The sequence below is a fragment of the Penaeus vannamei genome, chromosome 7 (assembly GCF_042767895.1).
Source record: "Penaeus vannamei isolate JL-2024 chromosome 7, ASM4276789v1, whole genome shotgun sequence".
In the NCBI taxonomy this organism is placed as follows: Eukaryota; Metazoa; Arthropoda; class Malacostraca; order Decapoda; family Penaeidae; genus Penaeus; species Penaeus vannamei.
Genome location: NC_091555.1, coordinates 48681005 through 48693504, shown reverse-complemented (window position 1 = coordinate 48693504; position 12500 = coordinate 48681005). Strand labels below are relative to the sequence as shown.

At 41.2% G+C, this 12500-nt stretch overlaps 1 protein-coding gene across 16 annotated transcripts in view; it reads left to right on the top strand.

The window, feature by feature from the left end:
• The window catches only part of LOC113827711 (uncharacterized), a 35825-nt gene extending 25412 nt beyond the window's left edge, over window positions 1-10413 (top strand). For 15 of the 16 annotated variants that reach the window (XM_070123872.1, XM_070123882.1, XM_070123871.1 and 12 more), the window contains 5 exons: window positions 3187-3303; window positions 4506-4631; window positions 5840-6454; window positions 7280-9884; window positions 10274-10413. In XM_070123872.1, the coding sequence (XP_069979973.1) occupies window positions 3187-3303; window positions 4506-4631; window positions 5840-6454; window positions 7280-9846 (3425 nt within the window). In that variant the 3' untranslated portion in view covers window positions 9847-9884; window positions 10274-10413. The remainder of the gene's footprint in view (window positions 1-3186; window positions 3304-4505; window positions 4632-5839; window positions 6455-7279; window positions 9885-10273) is intronic. The other variant, XM_070123878.1, reaches the window with a different exon arrangement.
• Window positions 10414-12500: the final 2087 nt, after the last annotated feature.

Here is a 12500-nt window from a genome sequence, read left to right as displayed (position 1 = left end):
GAGGTCTTGCTAGTATTTTATAGTTAGGTTAGAGGTCTTGCTAGTATTTTATAGTTAGGTTAGAGGTCTTGCTAGTATTTTATAGTTAGGTTAGAGGTCTTGCTAGTATTTTATAGTTAGGTTAGAGGTCTTGCTAGTATTTTATAGTTAGGTTAGAGGTCTTGCTAGTATTTTATAGTTAGGTTAGAGGTCTTGCTAGTATTTTATAGTTAGGTTAGAGGTCTTGCTAGTATTTTATAGTTAGGTTTAAGGTCTTGCTAGTATTTTATAGTTAGGTTAAAGGTCTTGCTAGTATTTTATAGTTAGGTTAGAGGTCTTGCTAGTATTTTATAGTTAGGTTAGAGGTCTTGCTAGTATTTTATAGTTAGGTTAGAGGTCTTGCTAGTATTTTATAGTTAGGTTTAAGGTCTTGCTAGTATTTTATAGTTAGGTTAGAGGTCTTGCTAGTATTTTATAGTTAGGTTTAAGGTCTTGCTAGTATTTTATAGTTAGGTTAGAGGTCTTGCTAGTATTTTATAGTTAGGTTTAAGGTCTTGCTAGTATTTTATAGTTAGGTTAGAGGTCTTGCTAGTATTTTATAGTTAGGTTTAAGGTCTTGCTAGTATTTTATAGTTAGGTTAGAGGTCTTGCTAGTATTTTATAGTTAGGTTAGAGGTCTTGCTAGTATTTTATAGTTAGGTTAGAGGTCTTGCTAGTATTTTATAGTTAGGTTAAGGGTCTTGCTAGTATTTTATAGTTAGGTTAAGGGTCTTGCTAGTATTTTATAGTTAGGTTAAGAGTCTTGCTAGTATTTTATAGTTAGGTTAAGGGTCTTGCTAGTATTTTATAGTTAGGTTAGAGGTCTTGCTAGTATTTTATAGTTAGGTTAGAGGTCTTGCTAGTATTTTATAGTTAGGTTAGAGGTCTTGCTAGTATTTTAAAGTTAGGTTTAAGGTCTTGCTAGTATTTTATAGTTAGGTTAGAGATCTTGCTAGTATTTTATAGTTAGGTTAGAGATCTTGCTAGTATTTTATAGTTAGGTTAGAGATCTTGCTAGTATTTTATAGTTAGGTTAGAGGTCTTGCTAGTATTTTATAGTTAGGTTTAAGGTCTTGCTAGTATTTTATAGTTAGGTTAGAGATCTTGCTAGTATTTTATAGTTAGGTTAGAGGTCTTGCTAGTATTTTATAATTAGGTTAGAGGTCTTGCTAGTATTTTATAATTAGGTTAGAGGTCTTGCTAGTATTTTATAGAGTTAGGTTAAAGGTCTTGCTAGTATTTTATAATTAGGTTAGAGATCTTGCTAGTATTTTATAGTTAGGTTAGAGGTCTTGCTAGTATTTTATAATTAGGTTAGAGATCTTGCTAGTATTTTATAGTTAGGTTAGAGGTCTTGCTAGTATTTTATAATTAGGTTAGAGGTCTTGCTAGTATTTTATAATTAGGTTAGAGGTCTTGCTAGTATTTTATAGTTAGGTTTAAGGTCTTGCTAGTATTTTATAGTTAGGTTAGAGGTCTTGCTAGTATTTTATAGTTAGGTTAGAGGTCTTGCTAGTATTTTATAGTTAGGTTTAAGGTCTTGCTAGTATTTTATAGTTAGGTTAGAGATCTTGCTAGTATTTTATAGTTAGGTTAGAGGTCTTGCTAGTATTTTATAGTTAGGTTAGAGGTCTTGCTAGTATTTTATAGTTAGGTTTCAGGTCTTGCTAGTATTTTAGAGTTAGGTTAAAGGTCTTGCTAGTATTTTATAGAGTTAGGTTAAAGGTCTTGCTAGTATTTTATAATTAGGTTAAAGGTCTTGCTAGTATTTTATAGTTAGGTTAAAGGTCTTGCTAGTATTTTAGAGTTAGGTTAAAGGTCTTGCTAGTATTTTATAGAGTTAGGTTAAAGGTCTTGCTAGTATTTTATAGTTAGGTTTAAGGTCTTGCTAGTATTTTAGAGTTAGGTTAGAGGTCTTGCTAGTATTTTATAGAGTTAGGTTAAAGGTCTTGCTAGTATTTTATAGTTAGGTTTAAGGTCTTGCTAGTATTTTAGAGTTAGGTTAAAGGTCTTGCTAGTATTTTATAGAGTTAGGTTAAAGGTCTTGCTAGTATTTTATAGAGTTAGGTTAAAGGTCTTGCTAGTATTTTATAGTTAGGTTAAAGGTCTTGCTAGTATTTTAGAGTTAGGTTAAAGGTCTTGCTAGTATTTTATAGAGTTAGGTTAAAGGTCTTGCTAGTATTTTATAGTTAGGTTGGAGGTCTTGCTAGTATTTTATAGTTAGGTTAGAGGTCTTGCTAGTATTTTATAGTTAGGTTAGAGGTCTTGCTAGTATTTTATAGTTAGGTTAGAGGTCTTGCTAGTATTTTATAATTAGGTTAGAGGTCTTGCTAGTATTTTATAGTTAGGTTAGAGGTCTTGCTAGTATTTTATAGTTAGGTTAGAGGTCTTGCTAGTATTTTATAGTTAGGTTAGAGGTCTTGCTAGTATTTTATAGTTAGGTTAAGGGTCTTGCTAGTATTTTATAGTTAGGTTAGAGGTCTTGCTAGTATTTTATAGTTAGGTTTAAGGTCTTGCTAGTATTTTATAGAGTTAGGTTAAAGGTCTTGCTAGTATTTTATAGTTTTTTGTTTGTTTTTTTTTTGTGGGAAAATAATGTTTTTATTAGATTCCATAAATATCGGTGTGTTTAATTTCATTTCACAGTGAATGCACATTTGGATTCCATCAAAGTAGCTACGAGAGTAATTTCAATCCATTGTGAATCTCCTTAAGAGTACTTTCATTCCACTGTGAATGCTTATATCAATATCCCTTTACACACACACACACACGCACACACACACACACACACACACACACACACACACACACACACACACACACACACACACACACACACACACTCACACCTACACACACACACACACACACACACACACACACACACACACACACACGCACACACACACACACACACACACACACACACACACGCACACGCACACGCACACGCACACACACACGCACACGCACACGCACACACACACACACTCACTCACACACACACTCACACACACACACTCACACACACACACACACACACACACACACGCACGCACACGCACACGCACACGCACACACACACACACAAAAAAAAGACGCTACTTAAATCGTTTTTTATCTTATGAACGTTGCCTGACCCCCCCCCCCCCTTCCTCCTTCCAGCTGTGGCTTCAACGTGCCAAGAATTCGTGATCAAAGGCTTCGGTTTAAGCGATGTCTTCAACTGCGATAAATTCCCCGACTCGACCGACCCCGCAGTGTGCTTCGATGCCACTCAAGGTGAGCTCAAGGGAATCGGATCCCCTATACTGGCCGCGAGAGTGCACTACGATCGCGCATTTTCCCATTATCATTATGCTTTTGTTTCTTGCTTTGCCTGTGCTTTTTTTTGGTAATAATTTGTGCTTACAGTGACTAGTTTTCACTTTATTATTGTTTTATTTCTTTTTTTCGTAGGTTCGTGTATTTTCATGCCTTTTTTCGCAGTATCTTTAAGCTGATCTGCTTTTTTATGTTTCAGTATTTGTCAGAATTCTGTCCATTTCAGCTTCATAATCTATCCTTTTTTTACTGTTTCACTTCTCTTTTTTTGGGTTCTCTAAGCAATCTCAACCTTGCTTTTCACGTGAACAAATGTAAGGGAAGATACTGAACCTCGATTTAATAATACTGCTGAGTGTCATCAGGGTTCCACAAAGAAGGGTTTCCGCAATTCAGTCATTTGACAGTAGGGTATGTACAAGCAAGAGATGCTTGCAGGAATGTGGCACGATTATCATTCCAACACTATTCACCGAATGTTTCACTGAAATGCACAGCAGCGCTTGTGTATGGATAAATAAACGTTTGTTAGGAGCACCAGCCATATTGTATGTCAGCACTTTCAATTCACCGTATTGAAACAAAATGCATACGTTTAACATATTTTGATCAAGTTTACACGCAGAATGAATGTATCAAAACCACGCTTTTCAATGGCTGTCCCCTTTTTTCTCCGAGGGGACAGAAAACAAAAGAAAATCAAACGCGTACGTAGAATTAAAAGAAAAAAAGAAAAACATGAATGGTTCGTAGGGTTACCTTGCAGACCCGTTCATGTCTCCTCTTATATTTTCCTAAGACTGAAGAGCTGTAAGCATCAGGTGTGGGTGTTGGTGCTGAGGGGCGGAGTTGGTGACGGAAAAACAAGGGAACAAGGCAGTCGGTGGTTGGAGTCGAAAACACGTGGTAAAGGCCTCTTAACTAGCGATTGCTATTCCCGCAAGAATTTAACAGCAGAGAGGAGACACATACACATATAAACTGGCCGGGAGTTTAAACAATGGGTAAAAAAAAACATTCTCATCTGTAGGAATGGACAAAGGTTTTACACGGATCCCAATAATAAAGATAGGCTAGGAGTTAAATTGGATAAGGATTATCAGGTTTAAACTAGACGAACACTAATTGCTATGACTCTGGCTACTGCGGTTACGGTACAGAGCCTTGTCTGGGTCTGGAGCACCGCTGTGGAGACGGCAGATGTGTGGCGAAGAGGCTAGTCTGTGACGGAATCTCAGACTGTGTTGACCAGTCAGATGAGGCTACATGTCCTGGCCGTCTTCCAGGTCAGTCAGAATGGCTAGGTCTCGTCGGTGGCTCCTGAAGGTGGGAACAACTGCCTGCTCATAGGCCTAACTACCTGTTTTTTTACTTTTCCGTTGGTTCTCAGCTGAAGACGAAATATTGCTTCTATACTGAAGCTTAAACTATTCAACTTCAAGACTAGCAAAGTAATATAAAAAAAAAAAGGCCTATGAACAGGTATTTCCCGAAAACCTAAAAGCATCAAGCTAACCAGTTGCTACCTTCTAGCACCACACGAGAAAACAGTCCAAATTAACCCAAAAATGGACCCATTTAACTCTGGGAAACATAGAAATAGAGGCATGAAGTCTCCATTTAATTCCAATAACTAGTGACGATAGGTCTTGGATCGTCTAAGTGGTTGCACGAGCCGCTGTTCGAACACCTCTCACATGGCCGAGGGATCATGCATGTAAAGGTGGAGGAGTTAATAAAACTTTCACGTTCCAATCACTCTGTATATGAACTTATGTTTGCACTTACTTTTATTTGCCTTTTTTATTTTTTATATTCTTTTTTTTTTCTTATTGATGGATACGACATACTAGAGCATGAATTTCGGATAGTATGATTTGCAAATTTGATATAAAAATGATAAAAGCACTTAAAAACTTTAATGTAACTAAAATCATCTAAAGAATAAAGATATCTGTAATGAACGAGAAAGGGAAGATTTGCTACATAATCACTAGTTATATTAGGAAAATAAATTAGGATTTTAGTGCATCATGTTCCACTCGAAATAACAGGATAGAATTTAGCTTGAATGAATAGTCCTAAATCAACTGATCTTCAGCACTTCCTAAAAGAAGATAGTCTGAGCTGTTTTCTGTCCTTTTTAATAATCTCTCTTGGATTGTCAACTTCTTGCTGACTGTCATGACATAAGGACACCAGATGGTCACGTTTGAGGCAGCAAACATCGCCTTTTTTATTCTGATTACGATTTTTTTGATTGTGGACCGTATTTATAGAAATAATGTCTTGCATCGGTGTCCCTGTGTGTGGCATGTCAGCGCTAAGATGCAGAAACATATTTTTTTGAGAACTCTTTCCTGAAGATGACTGGAAAGTAGTTTGATAAGATATACAAAATCTGTATCTTGCATTTCATTTGCTAACTGCTGCTTTTAGCAAATAGCACAAGCAGTTGCATGCACATTTGTTATATTACTAACCTGACTCACAGCTCCTGTCGGCGACGCAGCAACAGCAGCATCAGGCAACACCTTCCAGCAGCTCCCCACCCCAAGCGAACTGCCGGACGCTCGAACCGGCGGCCGGGAATTGCCCCTCGAGGATTACTCGACCCTCGACCGCCCCGAAGCCGCGCTAGAAGGACAGGCCCCCCCGGCAGATGACTACCCTGTCTATGACGATTACTCTGTCACTGAGGACTACCCCGAAGGTCCTCAGGATTACGTGACCGACTCCTTTGATTACACGGAGGTCGTTGACAGTTCCGTGGCGACTCTCCCGCCCGTGGACGAGCTCGAGGGCCCTGTCGACGCTGCGAACGAGTCTCTGGCCGGCGCTGAAGACCCGTTCCAGCGCGACTTGGTCGACTTTAGCACGGAGTTTGCCCCCGCGGAAGCCTTCATGCCGACGGAAGAGCCAGTCGCGTCAGAGGCCCAGGACTTTGTTGCCGAGGGAGACTTTCTGTCCACCGACGGTCCGGTTCTGATCTGTGACCATGAGAAATTCCTGTGTCAGAACGGCTTTGACTGCGTGGACTTGGCGGCTGTATGCGATGGCCTTCCGCACTGTAGTGATGGATCTGATGAGGCCAATTGTACCAGCATCGGTGAGTCTCCCAAATTCATCACATCCTCTTCCCCATCTGCAGGTTTGGGGCTTCACTCTGCCTTCGCGGTTCTCTGATGGACGCCTCTGAATGGCTTGGCGGAAAGGAATGACTGGTGACTCTTTTCTGCTTCTGACTCCCCGGACTTTGCGGTTCCGTGACAATCAGTTCTCATCATTTATACCACATATATATATATATATATATATATATATATATATATATATATATATATATATATAAATTTCGCTTTCCCCCTTTTCTTCACCTGCCACAAATCTCTCTCTCTCTCTCTCTCTCTCTCTCTCTCTCTCTCTCTCTCTCTCTCTCTCTCTCTCTCTCTCTCTCTCTATCGTTCGCATACCTCTCATGACAAAAATAAATCACCGAGACTGCATGACTTCCATGGGATCTGGCATCTGATGAAAGATCAAACCCTCCACAACGCAGATGCAACCCCTTTGCCACTGATTCTCTGTCCTTTGGTACGTCCTCAGGGTAATACTTTCCCGCCGGTGGATGGTCACATCTTTTCGATTTTTTTCCACGCTGCGACATCTCTCCTCCAATTGAATATGTGTTTTGTAGTGTTCATTATATTCAAAAACCTTTGTTTTAGCAATGATGACGATAACTATAAACAGTGACGCTTCCCCTATTAGCATCTATTTTAGTCCATTGATATATATAAATTAGGTCAGTAACGCAGCCAATAGCATACATAAGTTCCACCATCCCTATACTTAGGCCCTCACAAAACCACCAAATGTACTGATTATACGACCCACACCCCCATAATGATTCCCCCTTACCGTGCCATCCTAGGCTGCCCCAATGACGACGACTTCAAGTGCGCCACCACTGACATCTGTATCCCCAAATCGTGGCTTTGTGACGGCGCAGATGACTGTCGAGACAATAGTGACGAGACTGACTGTGACTTCCTTCAGTCATCACCGACTGATCAGCTGGAAACTCTTGCTCCTCTCGGGCAGTTCCCTTACCCTAGAGACGAAAGCATTGACAGGGAATATTCACAGACGTCGAGCGAAGACCTGGCGAGCGCGAACAGAACAGAATATCAGGACGCTGCTGGCGGGTTCTCCCCCGAGGGCATGGAAGTAAGCGAAGTGTTCGGTGGCAACGTTCTTCCTGGAGAACCTGCCCCGCTCCAGGAGGCGCTTGTTGGCACTCCGCCCTCCGAAGAAGGCATCCCAACCCCTTTGACTTACGGAGAGGATCTGCAGGTGTATCCTGAAGAAGATCCTCAGGAGTTCCCCGGTCAGTCGCAGTACCCAGAGACCTATGTGGACGAAGGAGTTCCACAGGACCCAGAACAGTTCCCTGCAGGAGCCCAGTACCCGGGTGGAGAGACGCAGTTCTCTGATGCTGGTTTTCAGCAGTTTTCAGGAAACCAGTACCAACCCATTGAGAATTATCAAGAACCCTCCGAGTACCAGTATCAATCCCAGGAAAGCTACCCGGGACTCACGGAATACCAATACCAAGACCAGGAAAATCGCCAAGAACCGCCAGAATACCAGTATCAATCTGAAGAAAACTATGGCGGTTCCTCAGAGTACCAGTACCAAGATCCGTCAGGAAATCTGTACCAGCCCCAGGAGAATTACCAAGGTGCACAGGAAAATGTTTACTCAGAAGGAAGCTTCCCTCAGTCATCTGGCGAGTTCCCTCCGGAGGAAATTCAGCCCGCGGTCGATTTCCAGAATGAGGATTCCCTTCCCGTGCCTCCGCAGCCGCTGCCAGAACAGCCACAGGGAAATAACGCGGAGCAAGGGTTCCAGAGTTCTCTAGGGGGACAACAGTCGCCCCCAGGAGAGTATCAGCCATTCGCAGAGCAGCCAGCTACAGGTAGTGATTACCAAGAATTTGAGGAGCAGCCAGCACTAGATGGCGACTTCCAACAATTCCAAGAGCAACCCACACTAAATGATGGCTACCAACAGTATCCAGAGCAGCCAAGACCGAATGGCGACTTCCAACAATTCCAGGAACAGCCAGCATTAAACGGTGATTTCCAACAATTCCAAGAGCAACCCACAACAAACGGTAACTACGAACAATATCCGGAACAGCCAGCACCAACTGGTGAATTCCAACAATTCCAGGAACAGCCAGTTGCTAGTGGTGACTTCCAGCAGTTCCAGGATCAACCAGCAACACCCGATGGTTCCCAGCAGGTCCAAGGCCAACTAACACCAGCTGATGATTTCCAGCCATTCGGTGAGCAGCCGGCCACCGACTCTTCCCACAGCGAGCAGCCGCCTCAGCCAGAACTCGACACCCAGCAGGACCTCGGATCCTTCCAGCCACAAGAGTCCGAAGCTCAAGTTGACGAGCAAGAATCCTCTGATCCTGAGAATCTCCCCGAGGGAAACATTGAGACGAATGAAGACGTTGCTCCGCTGTCCGGAACACGAGCGCAGAGTGAGAATGGATTACTTGAAGATGAACCGGAGCCAGTTCGTAGTAAAGACAAGTGGTACGAAGATGCTGGAGATTTAAGTGTACCAGAATCGTTTGCGGGTGAATCACGGATCGAGGGGAAGGAAAGCGTCCCTGAGGAAAGTGAAAATAGTCTGTCTTCCGACTCGTCCGCGACACAAACTGAAGATGAGGAAGAGAAGCAGGAAAATGAATCTCCATTTCTAAGCAGGCTTAGAGGAACCTCCCGCTTCCCCAATCTTCGTCGTCCCTTCACACGGCGCCCCCAGAGACCCACACAAAGACCAATCCAGGCTTTGACAACAACAAGAGCCCCGTCTTCTTCAGACACGACAGAATCCTTCAGGTCACGGTTCCAGAAGTGGCGCAGCTCCCGCCTCCCCCCAGCACCCAGTTACGAGTCCCTTCGACTAAATGCCTTGAGAGAACACGAGAACAGCCAGCCAGAGCCCGTAGAGGAACCGGCCGAAGCTGCACCAGGACCGGCAGCCCCACACACGCCTACCATTACCCGGCGTCCTCTGGGAATCCGAACCTCGAGAATCACCTCGCGTCTTAATCCTTTCACCCACCATGAGGAATTACTCAAGGAGAATGTTGAGTCCGAGGAACCTGGCCTTGTCATTCCTGAAGAAGAAGAGCAAATACCTGACAGCGAACTCGCACAATCCACTACTTACAACGTGCAGGTCTCCCCCCCTGTGCTGCAGAGTACATACGACAATAGCCCCTATAACCCCCAAGGGTACGACTCCCTGGCAAGACAAGGACATACATTCACCCAGACCCGAGACTCTCCTTACAACGCTAATCAGAGGCTTCGAGAATACAACCCAGATGTTGCCAGACATCGTTTGGACAATCACTCACCTTATCACTTGCCATTTAATCACAATCAGTATTCACAAGGTAACACGCATAAATAAACAAGTGTAAGCTTCGTGGTCTCGTCACATCAAATCACGTACGTATGAATTTTATATTTGTCTACAAAATGTGGGATTGGTTGAATCTGACTGACTGCATGCCTGAGCTCTTCTGTGCCTGTCCTATTTGAAATAATAGACTCAGAATTGATTCATCTGAACAGTTTGCCATTAGTTAATAGCATGGAAAACGATTACCAAGTTAAAAATCACAACCACTTGCATGTAATTAGTACACATAGTAAACGATAAAGTTCCAACCTTACTGTCAAACACATAAAGCTTATTCCCTTGTTAAATATATAGCCATTTTACATGCAGTTGCTACAACCCCCATCTTAGAAGCATCCACTTCAGAGAACTAAAATTCAGAAACTTAGAGGCTCTAAACCTTTAAAAAATTAACTTCTGACCCAAATGTTCTCAGGACTCTCCTCGTCAACACCCTCCGCCTCAGCGACCCCAGAGGAACCCCGGACTTCCTTCCCTGGCGAAGACTTGGCAACTACTTTCCCCGAGGACGTGACGGAGGACGCCGTGACCGAAGGGGCAGTGGAGGAGACGACCTTCTTCACAGCGGCACCTGAAACCTGTCCCGAACTGGTGTGCTTGGACGGAACCTGCCTCGCCATTTCCCAGCTGAATGATGGTGTCAATGACTGTCCGGATGGCACAGACGAGCAGAACTTTTCTGAGCTGATTTCTTAAGGCGTAGGAGGGAAGTCTGTGTGCATACCTTATAAATGTTTGTATTCCAACAGTAATTTCAGTTGCAGCTTCCATTCATAGAAATACGAAAGGTATATATGTTAGTTAATTTGCAGCAGCTTCAATGAATTGTTGATAAATATTTTACTTTTCCTAATGTCGAGAAAAAAAATCATTTTCTATGGAAATGTCAACTATTTGGTACTTTTCTCTTAATTGTTAATACCGATATTCTGAGACCGCCAAATTATTCAATATTCCAGTCTGTCTGGTTGTTGCCACAGTCGTTGTGAAGCCAGTCCGTCCGTACCGGTCATTAGTCAGTAATTTTCTGTATATGTGAATCTCCCTTTCATTTTAACCTATTTCAACACCCCATTTTTTTCTATTTTAATCTAGAATTATTCTTTTGTATATAGTGTAATTACTAATTTTCTACTTGATTTCTGGCATTCTTCGAAGTATGTTCTTAACAACCACAAGGTTTGTTACTTTCCATTTATTCCGTCCAATTTATTTTTATGACCAGTTGAGCCAATGGCAAGGGTCTTATGAGGAGAGTTGTGAAAAAAAAACTTTTTTTAGGCTGTTCAGTACCTTTAAAATATTTATTGCATTTCTTATTTATAGTTTATTTACATCTCTAAGTTCTATTGCATTGATTATAGATTCTGAAAGTAAGACCATGTCCTTTTCACAATGTCAAAAAAATTATTATAAACTTGGAGATCTGAGATAAGAATTCACATCTCTGTACCTTCAGAGGGTCATGTATTGTGTAGCCTCTCTCTCAAGCAGCTTTCTATATACCTGGAAGTCCCTTGCTCATGAGTTAATGCACTGTCAGCTCTATAATGTGTTTGTGAAAATGAAAATTATTGTCAGTGACTGTTGTGTGTGTGTGTCTGAAGAATGTGCGTGAACTGAATGTTTCATTAGTGTTGTATTTTATTACCAATTTTCCACAAAGTGAATGTAGATATTTTGACATGTTTAATAGTCTCAATCTTCCATGCAATCTGAAAGGTAGCTATATATATGAATATATGTATGGATGTTTCTTTTATTAAATAAAATGTTCCATGATCAAACCTGTTGTCTTCATATTCATACACTATACCTGCATCGGTAAAAACAAACCCATAGATATCAATAAAACAAATGTCTAAGACCTGGTTTCCTTCAAATTTTATTTCTGAAAAATGCTTTTTTGCACTGTACATACAAGCTCTACACAAAGTTTTCTCTTATTTTTTGTTGGCCATGACTATTTGAATAAAATAAAATACTCACCAAATGGAATGTTGAACTATGCAAAAGGCATAGTTGCAATTTATCCAACAATACTTCAATGGCATGGTAATTAATAAGGAATTCCTAATTCCTAAGCCTAGAGTCAACAAATAACATGAAAAGGTCTACCCAAAATGGAGGCATGGTCTCATACAAATGCATTTTTTTTCTTTTTTTTTTTTGCATCTGTAAGATCATGGCACTAATTGAATTTCTAGCATGGAGGGTTGTTTTAAGTGATTATCTTACTGTACAGCTGCAAAATATCACCTTCAAATCTGCAAGAAATAGTGTTCCTGGCACGTTTTGACTTTTACCTAGCTCATGAAAAGGAGGGTGATTTCCTTCCTTCTACATGTATGTGGATACTTGCGAAACATAGTCCAATCATGTGACGGTATTTAGTTTGTTTAACAGGAAAAAAAATCCCCTGACATGGCAAATAGGCAAAGAACTTTGAACAAGCTTATACCCAAAATAAACTCCATTTAACCATGATAAAAAAATTAATACAGACTCATCAAATGCCACAGTACTTAACAAGAAAAGTCCTGCCAAGCATATGATGTCTCATGAAGTGTTCAAATGAAATAATACAGACTTACCATTGAAAAAATGCTAACAGATTCTCAACTTTCAACTATTTGATTGTA